Genomic DNA, 20,571 nt, shown 5'->3' on the forward strand with positions numbered 1-20,571 from the left:
GACTAAAACTACTCTGAACAAAGAACAGAAGCATTATTGTATTTCACAGCATGGTGATACGAAATCAGCAATGGGTACCATAATGTCTGTTTTTCTTTAAAATAGCTGTTCATTTCATCACACATAATATAATCTATTCTCATAAACTGTTTAGGAGAGGTTGTAGGCATGTATAAGTCTCTACAATGTATACCTATCCTTTCTGCATTAGAGTGAAAAACAAAACAGATTACTAAAAAATCTGAAACAAAAAGACAAATAACAATAGCAAAGAGCCCAAAACAATAATGATACACGCCTTCAAAACACGGTGGTTAGGAACAGAACTAAGGTTGATATTTTACTTGTGATCTTCAGGAGTTCCTCAGGTCACCTGACACAAGCATGCAAAATTGTTCCAATCCTATGAATATTAACTTCTTTGTTGTACAAACTTATAGAGTTTTTAGCCCAATTATCTGAGCTACCCTAAGTGTGTTTATACAAAGTTAGACATTTTTTCTTTTCCCTTCCTTTTTCTTTTTCCTGCTTTCCCCTGATACATTATTTTTCCCCTTTGAGAAGATTCTTACCCTTTCACTGTATTTATTGGGGATTTTGTATCTTATATATTCTTACCATTTCTTACACTAGGGAGACAATATGGTATTTAATCATGTGAATTTTATTTATTTCACTGCTGAGTATGCTCTCAAGTTTTATTCACCCTCACATATCTCCATGTGATGATTCTTTATAGCTGAGTAGTACTTCATTGTATAAAAGTACCACATCTTTTTTATCCATTCCTCAGTTGATGGACACTTAGGTTGTTTCCAAGATCTGGCTATTACAAATTGTGCTGCTATAAACATGGGTGCACATATATCACTATGATATGATGTTTTGATTCTTCTGGGAAGATGCCCAGAAGTGAAATAGCTGGGTCAAATGGGACTTCAATTCCAGCTCTTTGAGGAACCTCCAAACTGACTTCCACAGTGGTTGTACCAGTTTGCACTCCCACCAATAGTGCAGAAAAGGTCCATTTTTCCCCGCAGCCTCTCCAGCATTTGTTGCTGGTAGTTTTCTTTGTCCTGGCCATTCTTTCTGGAGTAAGGTGGACTCTCAGTGTGGTTTTAATTTGCATTTCTCTAATGACCAATAATGCTAAACATTTTTTCATGTATTTATTTGCTATTTTTATTTCTTTATCTGAGAACTGTGTATTTATCTCAGATGCCCATTTTTGGATTGGGTCTTTCAATTTCAGGGGTCTTATATTTTATTATTGTTATTATTACTATTTTTTATCGGTATCAGGGATCGAACTCATGACCGCTTGCTTGCAAGGCAGGTACTTATGCTGCTGAGCTAAATCCCCAGCCCCTTGGGAGGGTCTTATATTTTTTAATTCTTTATGTGTGCTAGGCAGATGTCCTGTGTCTGAGGGACAGTTGACTAAGTCATGGGTTTCCTTTTTACTCTGTTGGAGATTTCTTTTGACACAAAAACTTTTTAGTATGATGAAACACCAGTTATTGATTGTGGAAGTATTCCCATGGGATTTGACTTTTGGTTCATGAATTCTCTACCCCTATGTCTTCAAGATTTCTACCTCCTTTATCTTCCAGCAGATTTAGTGTTTCTGTTTTAATATTTAGATCCTTGATCCATTTTGACTTTAGCTTAGTACATGGTGATAGATATGGGTCTAGTTTTAGTTTTGGGCATATGGAAAGCCAGTTTTTCCAGCACCATTTATTAAAGAGCCACGTTCCAGTGAACGTGTTTGGCCCCTTTATCAAAGATAAGGTGGCTGAGTGTGTTGGTAGTTGTAGTTCTATCTTCTAATCTATTCCATTGATCTTCAGGTCTGTTTTTATTCCAGTACCATGCTGATTTTATTACAGTAGCTTTGTAGTATAACTTCAAGTCAGGGATTGTGATGCCTCCTGCTTGCCTTTGTTGTTCAGAACTGCCTTTGCTATTCTAGGTCTTTCATGGTTCCAGATGAACTTTAGGAATGATTTCTCTAGGTCTGTGAGGTATACTAGTGGTATTTTGATGGGACTTGCATTAAATCTGTATAACAATTTTGGGAGAATGGCCATTTCCACAATATTTGTTCCTCCTTTCCATGAACAGGGAATGTATTTACATTTTCTGAGATCCTCTTCAGTTTCTTTTTCAGGGCATTATAATTTTCCCTGAAGAGGTTTTTTACATCTTTTGTTAGATTGATTCCTAAATATCTCTCTTGTCTAATAGCTCTGGCTAATATTTCCAGCACTGTATTGAATAGGAGTGGTGATAATGGATATCCTTGTCTTGTTCCTGATTTTAGAGTAAAGGCTTCAGTTTTTGGCCATTTAATATGATGCTGGCTGTTGGTTTGTTGTAGATGGCTTTTATCATATTGAGGTAAAGACTATTCCAATTTTCTGTAAGGTTCTTAACATGAATGAGTGTTGGACATTAACAAAAGCTTTTTCTGCATCTATAGAAATGATCATGTGTTTCTTATTTTTGATTCTATTGATATGGTGTATTACATTTATTGATTTGGGTATGTTGAATCATCCCTGCATTCCTGGGATGAATCCCACTTGATTGTGATGTATAATCTTCTTGATTTGTTGCATTCTGTTTGTCAACAATTTTTTTAAATTTTTTAAAAATATTTTATTTAGTATGTAGTAAAAATACAACAGAACAAGGTAAAACAAAGCCAATCGAGACAATGTAGTGATATAGAAGTATAGAACTTCAAAGCAGGATACTGGAGTAGTAGTAATAGGTACTATAGTATATCTCATTATCTTCACAGTGGTTGTCCAGTCAATTAGGTATAGCGAAATCAAACCAGTAAGAGACATTGTAAAACCAATTGAAGGAGAATATTGAATAGAGCATAACAATCATTACAAAACATAACAGTGAAAATAAGCTTTGCCTTCAAACAGAACATAGAAGGAAATCCTCCTTATTTGCTATATTGCATATGGTCATCCTCTCAAGAGATGCTCAAAACTCAGTCACTGGTTGCGGATGGGGTGGGTTGGGGATGTTTGATTCTCAGCCTGCGTGCTGATAGGCTTACGGGAACAGCTGACTGGTTCTCCTCCTGGCTGTGCCAGGGGCACTTACCAAGAGGGCGGGCAAATTGCTTTCTTGTGCAGCCGCCTAAGTCCCAACATAGCTAGGTCTCAGGTTTGCCAATATTTTATTGAGAATTTTTGCATCTATGTTCATTAGGGAGATTGGCCTGTAGTTCTCTTTTTTTGTTAGATCTTTTTTGGTTTTTGTATTAGAGTGGTACTTGCTTCCAGAAATGAGTTAGGAAGAATTGCTTCCCTTTCAATTTCACTGAAGAGTTTGAGGGATGTTGGCATTAAGACTTCTTTGAACTGCTTGTAAAATTCTGCAGTGAATCCATCTGGACCTGGGCTTTTCTTTGTTGGTAAGGTTTTAATTATATTTTCAATTTCATTAATTGAAATTGAGTTATTTAGCAGTTTTACATCTTCTTGACTCAGCTTTGGTAATTCATATGTTTCTAGGAATGTGTCCATTTCTTCTGTGTTATCAAGCCTATGAGAGTATAGGTTTTTGAAACAGGCATTAATGATCTTCTGTATTTCCACAGGTCTGTAGTGATTTCACCCTTTTCATTCCTTATTGCACAAATTTAAGTTTTTCTTTTCCATTTTAAAATAAGGTTGACTAGGGGCTTATCAATTTTATTTATTCTTTCAAAGAACCAACTCTTTGATTCATTGATTCTTTGTGTTGTTTTGTTAGTCTCTATTGCATTGATTTCTGCTCTGATCTTTATAATTTCCTCCCATCTTTTGGCTTTGGGCTTGACTTGCTCTTCTTTTTCTAGATGTTTGAGGTGTAACATCAGGTTGTTTATTTGTGTTTGTTCTGTTTTCCTGATGTGGGAATTCACTGCAATAAATTTTCCTCTGAGGACTGCTTTCTTTCTTTTTTTTTTTTTTTTTTGTCTATTTTTGTCTATTTTTCTTTTTATTGGTACCGGGGATTGAACTCACGACTGCCTGCTTGCAAAGCAGGTGCTTATGCCACTGAGCTAAATCCCCAGCCCCCCTGAGGACTGCTTTCAGTGCATCCCACAGGTTCTGGTAAGTTATATTTATATTTTCATTTGCTTGTAGATATTGTTTAATTTCTTTAATTTCCTCTGTGACCCATTGATTGCTCAGGAGTATATTATTCAATTTCCATGTGTTTGTGGGGGATTTTGCAGTTTCTTCTGTCATTAATTTCTAGTTTGATGGTACTATGATCTGATAATATGCATGGGATAGTTTCAATTCTTTTACATTTACTTAAGCATGTTCTAGGGGCTAGTATGTGGTCTACTTTAGAGAATATCCTAGAAAAATGTTTAGAAGAATGTATATTCTGATGTTGTTGGGTGGAACACTCTATATGCATCTACCAAGTCCATTTTTTCACAGGTGTGATTCATTTCTGTTATTTCTGTGCTGATTTTCTGTCTAGTTGATCTCTCTCTTTGTGTCAAAGAGGTGTTCAGGTCTTCGTTAAAATTGTGTAATTGCTTATTTGATTTTTCATTTCTATTAATATTTATTTTGTATACATGGGTGCTCCTAAATTTGGTGCATATATATTTAAGATTGTTATCACTTCCTCTTGAAGTTTTCCCCTAACTAGAATGTAGTGACATTCTTTATCTCTTTTGATCTTTCTTGGTTTGAAGTTCACATTGTCTGCAAACAGAATGGCTACTTCTGCTTTTTTGGGGGGTTCCTGTTGCGTGTATTGTTTTCCATCCTTTGACTTGCAGTCCGTGAGTGTCCTTTTGAGTTAGATGTGTTTCTTGTGTATAGTTTAGGGTTGAATGTTGTTTCTTGATCCATTCTGCCAGTCTGTTGCTTTTAATTGATGAATTGAAGCTGGTTACATTAATGGTTGTAACTGAAATATATTGGTTTATTTTTGACATGGTATCTTTCTGTTGTTGATTCTTAACCTTTCCATTCTGTTTAATTGTTTGCCTTGTTTAGTGTTTTTTTCCTATGTTTGTCTAGAATGCCTTTGAGTATTCTTTGCACAGTTGGTTTGGTGGTAATGAAGTTTTTCAGCTGTTCTTTGTCATGGAAGTATTTTATTTCTCCATTGATTTTTTTTTTTTTATCGGTACTGGGGATCAAACTCATGACCACCTGCTTGCAAGGCAGGTGCTTATGCCACTGAGCTAAATCCCCAGCCTCTCTGCATTGATTTTTGAAGGATAGTTTTGCAGGTTACATGTCTGGGTTGGAAGTCATTTTCCTTTAGGATCTGAAATACTTCACTCCATGCTCTTCTTGACTTCACTGTGTTGAGAAGTCTGCTGTGATTGTGAATGGCTTTCCTTTATAGGTGATCTGCCTCTTTTCTCTAACAGCTTTTAATATTCTGTTCTTATGTTGGATATCTGGGATGTTGATTATTATATGTCTGGGTGTAGTTTTATTTTGGTTATGACTATTTGGAGTTCTGTATGCTTCACTGATCTGTATGTCAGTTTCCATTCTTGTGTTTGGGAAATTTTCAGCTATTCTGTAAATAGCCTCTTGATATCATTTGTGTTGTGACTTTTTTTGTTTATACCTATCAATCTTATGTTGTTTTTCTTTGTATCACCTTACAGCTGTTGAATTATTTCCTGATTCCTCCTTATTTTTAAAAGATCTTTCCTTTCCTGTTCACTGCTGAAATCTTGTCTTCGAGGTCTGAAAGTCTATCTTTACTTTCATTGAGGTGTTTTTGCCAATTTTCAATGGAATTTTTGATTTCCTGTATATCTCTTTGAATCTTTCATGCATTGTTTCTTATATTGTTCATTCAAGATTTCCATATTTTTGCATTGTTCCTCTAACTTTTTAACTATGTTTTCTTTAGATGTGTTTAGCATTTCTTTCATTATATTTATCATTTCTTCTTTTACTTGGGAGATTATTTCTGATAGCTTATTTTTTTTATAGCTTCCAGAGTTGTTTCTTTACTTCAGTTGCTATCATTTCAGAGGTTCCAGGTGTACTGCCTGCATTTCATTCTATGTCTGTGTCTCCTAGGCTTGCTTGGGATGGGCTGGAGGTTTGAGATTGTATTTTGCTCTTTCATTTTGTCATTGTCCTATATTCCCTTAGGGAAGCCGAATGCAAGGTCTCAGTTGTTTCTTGGGTTGAGAATATCTATTCCTGTTGCAGAGAGTTTCCCCAGTTGAGTGGAAGTCCTTAGATAGACCTTGTCAGATGGCTTCAGCCACTTAGGATTGCTGAGTGGGGTCTAGGAGCAAAGAGCCAAAGCTTCCCGGGGGGCTGGAGGGCGCTGTGTGCACTTTCGGCTTGCCAGGCCAAAGGCAGGCAGCTGTGGTGAGCTCAGCTGCGGACAGCAAGGCAATCGCTGGGCAAGGCCCAGGGAGGCCCAGAGGGATCTCCCAGTGCATCCTCCAGTGAGGGAGGCGGGACGGGGTCTTACCAGGCTCCCATCAAAGTGCCAAAGCTTCCCCGTGGGCTGGGGAGCCCTGTGCACTTTCCCTCCTGCCAGGTAGAATGCAGGCCACTATGTTAATAAGACTTTTTCACCTTCATGCTGATAAGTCTTTTTCACCTTCTCTGTCACTGCTATGTCTCCTAAGTTCCAGTAGAATTTAGGATAAGATATAAAGCTTTATCAATTAGACTAGCGTTTGAGAGTGCCTCTAAAATATTATGTATACCATGTCTAACTGGAGTTCATTTTCTTGAAACTAACATGCTGTGTTGCTTGTTCTTTCAGTGGTACTAACGTTATAATTCTCCAGGGTTAAAAATTTTGCTTTTTGGAAGGAAAAAAAGTTTTTTTCCCTCTATTATATAATCTACTTGATTTGATAATTTCATTACTTAAATTGTAAATGTAATTTAATCTAATTAAAGTAATTATAAATTATTTTTAAAATAGCTTTATATTTTTCCCTTAATATTTCCTATTTGCTTACTAGAATTAAAAACAATACATCAGATTTGATGCTTTCTGTCAATCACAACAAACCCCTTTACTTTGAAAAATGATGCCCATGAAGGTAGATAAATTCTTTTGTTTAAAATTTTTCCATTATTATATATTATTGTGTGTATTACTGTTTTACATTGTACACTTACCCACTTAGGTGTAATTCCATTTATTCTACAATAACTTTATTTTGATGCCAGGGATCGAACTCATGACCTCATGCTTCCCAGGCAGGCACTTATACCACTGAGCTAAATTCCCAGCCATGTAGTTCTATTTATATATTCATTTATGTATAACTTCTCATTTATGTGGACCTATCATAAATGTTTAGTGAAATAGTTGTTTTAGTTGATCCTACTTGCTCAGGTTGAGAAGATGTTTATCATGCTCTTGTTCAAGTGAAAAAAGGAAAAAAATAAAACTGGGAATTTGAAAAAAGCTACCTTTATACCTCTCTATTTTGCTGTTTTTTTCTTATCTTTTATATTCACATTATATTTTTTTACTTATATTTCAAAAATATTTTCTCATTTCCTTGTTTATTTTTTATTTAATTTATTTACTTATTTTGTGGTGCTAGAGACTGAAACCAGGGCTTTGTGTATTCTAGGTAAGTGCTTCACCACTGAACTTTTCCATGATCAACCAATTTGTTTTCTCATGTTTATTGACATAATTTGGCTCCGTACAGTTTAGTCAATCATTAAAAAAAGTTCAAATGTTTTTTCCAAGTCAAAAGACTTTTTTTCCCCAAAAGAGTAGATGAGACTACTAGCCCATATATGTGGGGAAGACCGCTTTGCTGTTGATATATGGTTACATGGATGTGATATTTCAATTTTTGTTTCTTTTCTGTGTTCCACATTGCTGGTGGTTTGGTTTTGTTTGGTAGTGTGGGTGATTGAACCCAGAGTCACATACCTGTAGACAAGTGGTGCACCACTGAACTCCATCTCCAGCTCATTCTTTTTGCTTACTAGTTTTATCTTTTTTGTTAATTGTTGGGAAATGAAGCGAGGAGTGAGTGGTTCTTTGTGTGTGATAGAGAGATCTACTGGAACAGGCTTGCTTCACATTGAGTAAGAACCTCACAATAATGAACTCTTGGAATGTCTTAGTAGAATTGTTGCTTTTTTTAAAATCTGAGATTCTTGTATTCAAAGAGTACAAATCTATTATAATTTTTTTTTTTTTTTTTTTTTTTTTTTTTTTTTTGTCTTTTTCATTTTTATCGGTACTGGGGATTGAACTCACGACCGCCTGCTTGCAAGGCAGGTGCTTATGCCACTGAGCTAAATCCCCAGCCCCAAATCTATTATAATTTTAAGTTTTACAAAATCAACAAATTTAAGGCTCAGAACTTAACTAACACTTTTCCCTGCAGGAGCTCATTTTTTAGATATTATCTCATTCATTCTGACAGGTAGGTCAGAGAGAAGTGTTACCACTATTTCTGTTTCAAGATGAGACTTATCTCAGACTCACATACTAAGTTTAGATGTAAGGGGAAAGTTTGTGGTCTCATAGTTCACTAGTTACCCATTAAACTCTGGTGAGATCACACTCACACTTCTGATGTTTTGGATATAGCCTAGTTTCCTGCTGTCACATTTGCGTAACACTTCGCAAGGTTTTATAAAGGTTGATAAAAGATCAAGAGAAGATAAATGAGTTTCTGTCTTTTGTTCTTTTTCTCTACTCTATTCTGTTACCTTTATCTAATTACATCTTATTACTGAGAAAATGTTTATGATTTGATGTGACAAGGAAGAGGATTAAAAAGGACAGAAATGATCCAGACATACCTTTACCTTTTTAATTTGGATGGATAAAAGAGGAAGAAAAGGACAGCTTTTGTTGTTGTTGTTGTTTTAATTAGAGATCCTGGGTATTGACTCATATCCTGGCCAAATGATATATAACTGCTGTTTGTTTGTTTTGAGAGAAGTCTAGCTAAATTGTGCAGACTAGGCTTAAACTTGTGATCTTCCTGCCTCACCCTCAGAGTGCTAGAATTACAGATGTGTATTACCATACCCTGCTTATGTTACTGCTTTTTTCAGCAGTTAGTGGGAGCTAGCTTGCCACTTTGGTTTAAAAACCTTGAACTGATTTTACTACTTACTGAGTAATCAGCTGGGAATTTACTGCATTCATTCTGCTCTTTTAGGTAACCACATACCTTTCATCTCCTCAGCTAGAACCATAGGAGTTAGCTCTCTATAGTGGTGAATTTGGCTGCTTTGTTGTTTTCTCCTGAGCAGACTTTATGATTAGCCATTTGATATGTTCTGAAAAGTGGTTGATGACATCAAGTCATATACAAAAACTGACTCAAAATGGATCAAAGACTTAAATCTAAGCCCTGAAACTATAAAGCTTTTACAAGAAAACTGTAAATCTTCATGACCTTGGAATAGGCAGTGTTTTCTTAGATATGACATTTAAAGCATAAGCAACTAAAAAAAGTTTATAAAAACTTCATTAATTTAAAATCTTTTCAGACTTTAAGGGCTGAGAGCATAGATCAGTGGAAGAGCATTTGCTTACCATGTGTCAGAGGTTCTGAGGCCCTACAACAAACAAAACTTTTATGCTTTGAAAAATACTGTTAAGAAAGTAAAAAGACCAATTACAAGCCCTGGAAAAATAAAGGTCTGTAATCTTAAAGCTCAAAAAAATAAAGACTTAGAATATATATTGAATTTCTACAACTCAATGATATAAAATTAATTCAATTAAAATGGAAACTTATATGACTAGACATTTCTCTAATATATACAACTGGATAATAAAATATTCCACATTCTTATTCATTATGGAAATTGTCTTGTTTACTTTCACTATGGAAATTGTCTTGTTTACTTTTTTCTTCTCATTGCTGAGACAAAATACCTGACCCTCAAATTAAGGAGAGAAAGGTTTATTTAGCTTATAGTTTGTGGAGGTTTTAGTCTGAAGTTAGCTGGCTCCCAGGCAGGGTGGCATGAAAAAGGGACAATAGTTTAGTGTGGGAGAAGACAGCAAAAGTAGCAAGAGCAAATGGGAAAGAAGCCTTTTTTTCCTCCCTCATATTGTAAGCAAGCCACCCCCACCCCAATGAGTGTAGCACTCACACCATCTCCTTGTTCTCTTCTTGCTCAGGATAAAGACCCTGCTAAGTTGCGTAAACTGCTAAACTTCGCAGGTTCACACAGTGTATCAACCATTACAAAAATGTAAGTCAAAATCGTAGTGAAATGCCACTACATACACAATGGGATGAATATAATTAAACGTAAGTTTGAAAGGAATGTAGAAAAGTTGGAGCCCTCATATATTTTTATGTAGAATATAATATGGCTGTTTGGAGAACAGCTTGGCATTCGTCAAAAAAGCTCAAGTAATTTTCTGCCTCACTTTAAAGCAGGTCTTTAAGGGTTAGGGACGTAGCTCGATCGTAGAGCCTGTAGCCTAACATGCATGAAGTTCTAGGTTTGATCTCTAAGAGAGAAAAAAAGGTCTTTAAGCCTAGCACTCTTCAAGCCCATTATGAGCTTATTATAACACTAACATTCAGGAAGGTGAGGCAGAAAGTTACTTGAGCTTTTGGGTAACTTATTGAGGCTTGTCTGATTAAAAAAAAAAAAAAAGTCTTCAGGTCAGACAGTATAAATCCTCCAACTTTGTCCCTTTGGGAAATTGTTTGACTTGAGGCCTCTTGACATTTCCATATGAATTTTGAAATTTACTGGTTAATATTTCCCAAAAAGTTTTGCTCTAGATTACATTGCCTCTCTAGATCAGTTTGGAGGAGCATGACCATCTATTAAAGCAATATTTAGTCTTCTGGTGCAGTAATACAGTATATCTCTTCATTTTTTAGCTCATCTTTAATTTTTCTACATAGCATAGTTTTTGAAGTACAATCGATATCTTCTGTTTTCAATATTGTTAAATTTACTTATAAGTTACATTAGCTTTTCATGAGTTCTATAGGATTTTCTAGATTATCATAGCATCTGTAAGTATGGTTTAATAATTTTTTCCTTTTACTGTATTTCTTTTCTTGACTTATTGAATTACTAAAATGTTGAATGTAAGTGGTAATATCAGATTTTATGATTTTGTTACTGATTTTAAGGGGAAATCATTTATCCTTTCACCATTAAGTATGATGTTAGCTGAAGGATTTTTATAGATTTCCTTTATCCATTTGAGGTTGGTCTTTCTTGGTCCAATTTTTCTGAAGACTTTTTAAAAGTAGTAATGAAACTTTTAAAAAGTGGGAATGAATGTAGGGTTTTACCAAGTTTTGTTTTAATATGTCTGTTTAGGAGATCATGTCTTTTCTTTTTAAAATTGTTAATGTGAGTGAGTTATATTCATTTTGTATGTTAAACCAGTCTTTGCATTCCTGGGATAAATCCCATTTGGTCATAGTTTATTATTCTTGGCAAATACTGTTAGCTTTTATTTACTATGATTTTATTAGGATTTTTACATTTATGTATGGGAAAGATACTCGTATTTAGTTTTCTTGTAATGTCTTTGTCTTGTTTTGATACAAATAATGGTAGTTTTACAGAGTGAGTTGAGATATATATTTTGTACTTTGAATTGTCTAGAAGAGTTTTTGTAGAAAGTATTTCTTCCTTAAACTTCCTTAAAAGTTGGTATATTTCTAGAGACTGGCATTGAATTTGCCATCCTCTTGCCTTAGCCTCCTCAGCTGTTGGCATTATGGGTGTGCACCTGGCTTTGTCTTTGTTTTGAAGACTTTTGAATTTTATAATTAGCTTATTTCCATGAAAATTCTTGTGATTTTGACTGCTATTAAATTAAGTTTATAGATTAATTTGGTGGCAATATTTTATAGTATTATTTCTGTGACTTTAAATAATGAGTAATTTAGATAATATTGTCTAATTTCAAGTGCCACAAAAAAGAGATAGGGATTATAGTATCTAATGTTTAGCTTCTATAAGCAAATAAGAAACTTGGCCAACAGCAATTGGCTTGTAAATAAAGCCAAAGTCTGCTTAACTTCAGAGACTTTTGCTGAATTTCATTATTTGTTCAAACATTTTCTGTCTTCCCTGTGGGAGAATTATACTTCTTGCCTTGTTGATGTAAGGGTGGTTTATATAGTTTGCCTGGGCCAGTGAAATATAAGTGGAAATAATGTATGCAGTCTTTAAGGAGAAACTTTAAGAGCCAGTATGTGTTTCAGTGGTGTTTCCTTTGCGTCTACTATTAGGCTCGGACGTCTCAAGTGGAAGTTTCTCCTTTAACCTGGATCATTCTTTGATGTGGCTCTTTTTGACTTTGTGTTTACCTGTAGTTCTGCAACTCTTTCATGACTGTGAAGTTCTCACAGAGACAATGTGATACTCTTTTAAGTCAGTATCTCAGTGGGGGAAAACCTAGCTTTTGGTTTTCTGCCATTTTGCTGATGTCATTCTCATTTAGAATTTTTTATGTTAACACTTTGTAATTCTATACTGGGCTTAGAAATATTTTGTTATATTTATTCCTAGAGCCTTACAAGTGCTTGTAACTATTATGAATAGTATTCTTTTTTTTTAACTTTACTAGATGGAACCTGTATTGATTTTCATAATTTATCTGCAGATTCTTAGGGATCTTTTATATGGACAGTCAAAGCATTTCTAAATTGTGACAACTTTAATCTTTTCAATCCTTCCTTATAATGTTACATTGGATAGGGCAGTATTAGGTAGAGAAGCAGGGATAATATTTGGCATCTGTGTCTTGCCTCCCTTAAATGAGATTACTTAAAAGTCTACCATTGAGTATGATATCATTTTGTTTATGGAAGAGTCTTCTCACTTTCCAGCACATTAATTAGAAATGATTATTGTATTGTCTACAATTCTTTTCTACATGTTTTGATATTATGGCATTTAAAAAATCTTTGAGTTGTGTTGGTAGGCTTTTGTTCAAATATCTTTGCAGATTTGTCATAGTTCGATCTGGTATAAGTTTAAATATCCTGGATTTCATCTTTATGTCTATATTTCTATTGAGGTTAGCATATAATATTCATTTCTTGTCTTAGTGTTAACTTTATAAAATGAGTTGAGTAGGTTTATCCATTTCTGTTCTTTAAAACTTCTTATACTGCATCTGCTGTTAGCGGGGTGAGGTGGAACATGTCTATAATCCCAGCACTCAGAAGGGTGAGGCAAGAGGATCTCCGTGAGTATGAGGCTAGCCTACGATACATAAGCAAGTTCAAGGTGAGCCTGCACTGCATAGCAAGAGTCTGTCTCGAAAATAAAAAAAAGTGTATCTATTCTTGGTAGTGATTTGGTATTCTATATCAGGCTATTAAAGTATTCAGAGTACATGTCCATAAAAAATCCAAAAGGTATATAGGAAAATATAAATGTAAAAAAGTATGTATATTAATTTTGAGGACTCATATCTTTATTCTTTTTATACGTATTATTGCATAATTGCTATATGTTAGACATTTCATCTTAATTTTCAAATTAGATGAACTATCTAATTTCATCTGATAATTAAATTCTTTTATTAAAAATACTTATGTTTCTTTTGAGTTTCCTCTATTGTTTGTGCTTTCTCTTTTTCCTGGTAGTGGTGATGATAACACTAATGGCAAACATTTCATTTTAAACACAAAGTAGTTAAGTAACTTCTTTCAAGTCACAAATCTGGTATGTTGGTGAGTAGGAGATGTGAACCCAGACAGACTGGTTCCAGAGACTATGTCTTCACCACTGTTTGATATTATTTTGGGCTACTTTAAAGTGTACTATTTTTCTAGAGGTTTGCCTATCTGGCTTCCATTTATGCTCCGTGAATGTGCAGCATTTCTCTCTTCCTTCAACAACTTCTTACTTTACTCTCATACCACAAGTTGAAGAAATCTGCAGAGTTGGTGCTCAGTAGCCTGGGCAGGGAAGCAGGGGCAGGCAGGCAAGAAGGAAGGGGCAGAGGAAGAAAAAGAAAGCAACCACGTCTGGTGGTTGGATTGTTGAGACAGTGTAGAGGCAGATGCCAGCTTGAAAAGATGATCAAGTTTCCTTTCCTCTCTTCTTTCTCAGTCCTTGTCCCTCTTTTGTAAGAATCCATGGTAAAGTGAGGTTAGGTGCTTTTTCCATTATGGAAGACCTGAGTAACCACACCTGTATGTCTGTCTTCTTGGCTGGTTGGCTCTGTGAATATGTGGCCATGCACACTAATCTCTGCATTTCAAGACAGTGAAGGTTCAATATATTTCTGAAAGATCTCTGATCCTCATTATAATGTTCTGCTTTTTCTTTCCTTTCCTAAACCATGTCTAGAATTGTTTTGTAATATAAAAGTAATGTCTCAAAATGGAAATAATTATCCAGTGTAATTAGTGACATTAAGCCATGGAGTCAGCCAAAGAGCTTTTTTCCCCTTATATCTTAATTAGCCTTATTCATAGAAATGCCTTAGAATTGTGGTTTTATTTACCAGTACATTATTTACAAGCGTATAAGGCTATGTTAAAGGACAGGAGTCAGGCAATGTAAAACTTACTGGTTTGCTGAGTCTCTCAGAAAAACCAAACCAAACAAAAATAATATCTCAGCTTTACTACCATCAGATCCACTTATGTTTAAGTGAATCTTTTTCTTCTGAAGCTCCTTCCCATTTATTTTTAATACAGTTGCAATCACAGTATAGATGTCATCCTATTTTTTTCACTTAACATAAGTATTTTTCATGCTACAACATAGTCTTCTAGTAATTATTTTAAATAGCTAAATGGTTCATCTGGATGCATCATAGCTGGTTGTGATGGCATAAATTGTAATCCTAGCACCCTGAAAGGCTGAGACAGAAGGATTGTGAATCTAAGCCCAACGTGGGCAATTTAGTGAACTAGTAAGATCCTATCTCAAAATAAAAAATTAAAAGGACTAGAGATTTATTTCAGTGCAATGGGCCTGTGTTCAGTTCCCAATACTGAGGGGCAGGGAAGCAGGGGCAGACAGGCAAAGAGGAAGGGGCAGAGGAAGAAAAAGAAAGCAAATTGTATCATAAATTAGCCATTTTTTGTGAGTAGGCATTTAGGCATGTTCTTTCTTCACCCATTATTGTTAACAGCAGTATAGCTGGGCATGGTAGTGCATACCTATAATCTCAGGCTATCTGGGAGGCTGTCTCAAAAAGACAAATATGTATATAGTGGCTCATACTATGTGTCCTTGAGCAAGTTATTTGATCTTTTAAAAATAACTACCTCATAAAGCTTTTTGAGGAGTAAATGAAAAACTACATGTAATGCATTTAGTATAATGGTTATTCTGAGTGCAGTTTTTAATAAGTGCTAATTAATGTTAGCATTACTGCAATGAATATCATAAGGCATACAGCTTTTACTTAACAAGACTGTCTCAAATTTTAAAGAAGAAAATAATAATAAAAAGAGCTGAGGAGGTAGCTACATACTAGAATAATTGCTTAGTTTTATATCTGTGGAGTTTCTTGAAGAATTAGAGTAGTACATAAAAATTTTTAATCAACAACAATTTGAATAGTTATGTTTTTTAAATAAAATATAAAATTGAATGTAATGTTGTTTATACTCTTAGAGTTTTACCTCAGTATATATATTTTTTTATCACAGTATATTTCGTTATCTTTATAATAGTTATTCTTTTAATCATGTATATCAAAATAAAATGAAATACAGAACATTATAGAACTTAGCAAAACAGAATATTGAATAGAGCATTTAATCAGAATAAAGCAAAACAGTAATAAAAATATTTGCCTTCAAAGAGATGGTAGAAGGAAATCTCCCTTATTTGGTATGGTCAATTTCCCAAGAGATGCTCAGATTTCTGGTTCCCATTTGCTACCAGGGGGATGGGGAAGGCGGGTAGAGGAATTGGGCTGTTTGACTCTATGGTGTGCACCAGTAGGTTCACTATTTCTTAGCAGGAAGGCAGGCTGGTTGCTTGGTTTCCCAGGGTCCTAAGTTCCAACATGGCGTGGATCTCAGGAGACACTGGTGGTTCTCCCCCTGGAAGGGCCGCAGTCTGCCACACCACAACCACTTACCAGGGTATATACCTAGGTATATATTGTGACTAAAAAATATAGGCTTTATAGGTCAAACAGACCTATGTTTGAACCTAACCATGTAACATTCAAACAGTTTTCTTAGCTGTAAAAATGGAAATCGAACATAGTGCAACCTTTAATTGCAGCACATTGGAAGATGGAGGTAAAAGGATCACAAGTTTGAGTCAAGGCTGGGCAACTTAACAAATTAGTGAGACTCTGTCTCAAAATCAAAAATAAAAAGGGAAAAATAAATAAATAAATAAATAAAAGGACAGAAAGTCTAGCTCAGTGCTAAGGCCCTAAGGACTTTAGGCTTAAGCAGGTCAAGCACTCACCTGGTACGCACAAGGGGATTTAGCTCAGCAGTTCAGGTGCTTGCCTGGTAAGCACAGGTTGTGAGATTGATCCCAGGTACAAACACAACAAAACAAAACCCATAAATAAATAAATAAATAAATAAGTAAGGGTAGAAGGTATAGCTCAGTGCTAAGGCCCCAAGTTCGGTTGCTAGTACTAAAAAGGGGGGGGCATAATAAATTCTTATTTCGTAAGATTAAAGTTTACTTAGTGATATAAAGTATTACTATAGTATATAATACATAGGAAATGGATATAATAAAAGTTTGTTATTAATAATAGTGAAGTTAATTCTTTTCCTGAATCAGGCCAGGCTCTACATAATGTTTCTCTTTGTTTTGTACAACATTTTGGAAAGATTTCTTTTTTTGGAGGGGAGAGTTGTCTGCCTATAGTTCCAGCATTTTGAGATCTTGAGGCAAAAGAATAACGTATTTGAGCCCATCCTGGGCTCTTAGTAAGACCCTATCTCAAAATAGAAAAATGAAAAAAGGACTGGCTCAGGGTTAAGCCTTGTATCCAATCCCCATTTCTACCAAAAAAAATTTTAATGTACAATTAGCTGATAATTAGGGAAAAATTTGCAGCAGTTTCATTTATACTAGCATCAATACATATGAAAGATAATTTGAACAATAATAGCAAAAATTTTCCATGCTGAAACAAAAAAATGAAAGATTCAATATTGCTAAGATGTCCATTATCGGCCGCTGCCGCCGCCACCGCCGGGCAGAAGATGGCCGTGCTGCCCGCATACGCCGATCTTGGCAAGTCTGCCAGGGACGTCTTCACCAAGGGCTACGGGTTTGGATTAATAAAACTCGATTTGAAAACCAAGTCCGAGAATGGATTGGAATTCACAAGCTCCGGCTCAGCCAACACAGAGACCACCAAAGTGACAGGCAGCCTGGAAACCAAGTACAGGTGGACCGAGTACGGCCTGACTTTCACCGAGAAATGGAACACGGACAACACCCTGGGCAGCGAGATCACCGTGGAAGATCAGCTTGCACATGGACTGAAGCTGACTTTTGATTCGTCCTTCTCACCTAACACTGGGAAGAAAAATGCTAAAATCAAGACGGGGTACAAATCAACCTGGGCTGCGACGTGGACTTCGACATCGCGGGGCCTTCGATCCGCGGAGCCCTGGTGCTGGGCCATGAGGGCTGGCTGGCCGGCTACCAGATGAATTTCGAGACCGCAAAGTCCCGAGTGACCCAGAGCAACTTCGCCGTTGGCTATAAGATGGATGAGTTCCAGCTTCACACTAACGTGAATGACGGGACAGAATTTGGTGGCTCCATTTACCAGAAGGTGAACAAGAAGCTGGAGACCGCTGCCAGTCTTGCCTGGACAGCAGGAAACAGCAACACTCGCTTTGGAATCGCAGCCAAGTATCAGATCGACCCTGACGCCTGCTTCTCGGCCAAAGTGAACAACTCCAGCCTGATTGGTTTAGGATGCACTCAGACCCTAAAGCCAGGGATCAAACTGACACTCTCAACTCTGCTGGACGGCAAGAATGTCAACGCCGGTGGCCACAAACTTGGTCTAGGATTGGAGTTTCAAGCATAAATGCATACTGTACAATTGTTAATTTTAAACTATTTTGCAGCATAGCTACTGTTAGGTCTGAAAAGGGGAGGAAGAGGAAGGAGAAGAGGAGTGGAGTGGGGAAGGAAGGAGTGGAGAGACTGGAGTGGAGTGGAGTGGCCATGAAAGGGGTGGGCGGCGGTGGCTGCAAAGATAAGAAATATAAAATATAAGTAACCTTTATTTCGGGAATGCGGGGAGAGACCCCCCGGCCTCCGGGGCACAGCATCTCCACCCCGGGGCCGGCGGTCTCTCTCTGGAACACACATACTCACACACACGTGGAGTGAGGCCCATAAGTAGCCTCTGTCTGTGGTGGACCCCAAGGGGCATTAGGGATGCACAGGTAGCCCATTGGCACACTTTTGGCGCCAGAGGCAGGTTCTTAGGAATGGGGGTATAGGGTTACAGGTAAATCTCTAAGGAGCGGGGGAGGCAGGAGCTCCTTAATTTGGCTGAGGCTTCTCCTGGTTAAAGTGTCCGGTCTGGGCCAGCAACTCTTTCAGCTACCTTCAAAATTTAGTGTACCTTGTAGTGTTGTATGTCTGGGATGCAAGAATCACTAAAAAAAAAGAAAAAAAAATCATGTTAGACCTCCAGGTGAAAGATGATTCAGCTTTAAGGTGTTACCGATCCAGAGGTACAGAAGAAACCTGATTCTGAAAAAGGTCCTTTCAGCAGTACACGTGGGGGAACATGGTGGCCCCCCCTAGAAATGCCAGGTTCCCTTTTGAAAAATTTAGACATGGCTGCCAGTGGAAGCTGATAATGTGTAGGCACTTCGTAAATCTGCATTGAGTAAATGAATGAGTTGTGACTTTGAGAATGAGACCTTGGTTTCCTAACCCTGACTGGTGAGAAGCTCATGGCTCGATGGTGTGTACAAGCTCGTCTGGAAGGGACTTTTTTAGACAGACCTTCACAACCTGTCCCCACCCCAGCTCCTCATCACCTCTTATACACCAAAAGTAGTCCACATGGAGCAGTAGCTGCTCCTTTTGTGCCATCTTGGGGTGGCAAGGGGGGATGTGACGAAGCCAATCATTCAGGATTTAATTCCTTTTTATGTTGTGGATTTTTTTTTTTTTTTTTGCCCTTGCACCAGTGTATGACCAGCTATGAGCTGGGAAGTCTGCAATCACGCGATGACAACACTAGGAAGCTAACTTGGGTGTATGGTGTATTCTTATCACTCAGTTTATATTTCAGCAGTTTATTTGGTACATTTTAGAGTCTTCCATTTTGTGTGGAATTAGATTCTCCCCTTCAAATGCTGTAATTAACATCACTTAAGATAAAACTTGAATAAAATATTGAAAAAAAAGATGTCCATTATCTTAAAATTGATACATGGATTCAACACAATCATATCCACAGGGTTTTTGTAGAAATTGAAATATTGGTGGAAAAAGTTATATGGATGAAAGATATCCTAAAAAGATTTAGGGTACAAGATTAACATACCAGAGTCAATCATTTCCTCGATAGCAACAGTGAATAAGTTGAAATTTTGAAAATTTCAAACATCTATCCCCAATGAAATGCTTGAATTTAAATCTCAAAAAAGTTGATATGAAGGGTTACTATGAATAAAACTACAAAGCTGATGAAAAATATAAAAGAACTAAATAAATGGAAAGATATCCGATATTCATGGATAAGAAAAGTCAATATTATACAAAGACAAGAAGATGATAAGAGGATCCATAACTTAAGAATTAAGAACATAAAAGAAGAAGTAGGGACACAAACAAATGAACTACAAAAGCTACTCACAGAAATAATCCAGGAGAATTTTCCTAATTTAGCAAAAGGTAAAGATACTCAGATGTATGAGGCATACAGGACCCCAGCCACCTACAACCCAAACAGAGCAACACCCAGGCATATGATAATAAAAATTCCAGAAATTCAATACAAGAACAGAATATTAAAAGCTGTCAGAAACAAGAAACAGACCACTTACAAGGGATCACCCATCAGAATTACAGCAGATTTCTCTGCACAAACCATCAAATCACGAAGAGCGTGGGGGGAAATAATTCAAGCTTTGAAAGATAATAATCTCCAGCCAAGATTGAGATATCCTGCACAACTGTCCCTGGAAATTGATGGAAAAACAAGGTGCTTCCAGGATAAAGAGGAACTGGGGGAATTTGCAACCACCAATTCAACTCTACAGAGAGTCTTGCAGGATATTCTAAAAAAGAAAAATACAAAGAATCCAGAAATAGTGGCAGAGTGGCCACAATGAATGGAGCAGAAAGCGAAATGAAGAGGACAAACTGACAACTAATGACAGAAAAAGAGCTCAACAGAAATGAGGCAGAGATGATTGGATGATAGGAACAGCTATTTTGGAGAAAATGACGTCTTAATAGATAATACTGATTTAGTATCATCTTGTTTTGAAGTCTCATCAAACTTTTGTTCTGTCTCCATTGGTCTAAACAGGTTGTATCTTATTGGATTTTATTATATACGATAGTATAAGCAAAAACTTTTAAAGACAAGGAGATTATACAGAAACCA

General features: G+C 36.4%; 2 protein-coding genes and 1 long non-coding RNA gene across 3 annotated transcripts in view; 2 read left to right on the forward strand and 1 right to left on the reverse strand.

The window, feature by feature from the left end:
* Top6bl (TOP6B like initiator of meiotic double strand breaks) overlaps nt 1-20,571 on the forward strand; it is a 104,243-nt gene that overhangs the window by 16,708 nt on the left and 66,964 nt on the right. The window lies entirely within an intron of this gene.
* Nucleotides 17,147-18,065, forward strand: LOC100718669 (voltage-dependent anion-selective channel protein 1-like). The gene is given in 2 exon segments (XM_063227589.1): nt 17,147-17,534; nt 17,537-18,065. Coding segments are annotated over 2 exon segments (840 nt in total). The 5' UTR covers nt 17,147-17,179; the 3' UTR covers nt 18,022-18,065.
* LOC134470895 (uncharacterized) overlaps nt 18,203-20,571 on the reverse strand; it is a 66,504-nt gene continuing 64,135 nt past the window's right edge. The window contains exon 3 of the long non-coding RNA XR_010040100.1: nt 18,203-18,601. This is a non-coding gene — a long non-coding RNA (uncharacterized LOC134470895). The remainder of the gene's footprint in view (nt 18,602-20,571) is intronic.

The sequence above is a fragment of the Cavia porcellus genome, unplaced genomic scaffold (genome assembly GCF_034190915.1).
Source record: "Cavia porcellus strain 051 isolate PalLab524CR breed Dunkin Hartley unplaced genomic scaffold, mCavPor4.1 scaffold_17, whole genome shotgun sequence".
NCBI lineage: Eukaryota > Metazoa > Chordata > Mammalia > Rodentia > Caviidae > Cavia > Cavia porcellus.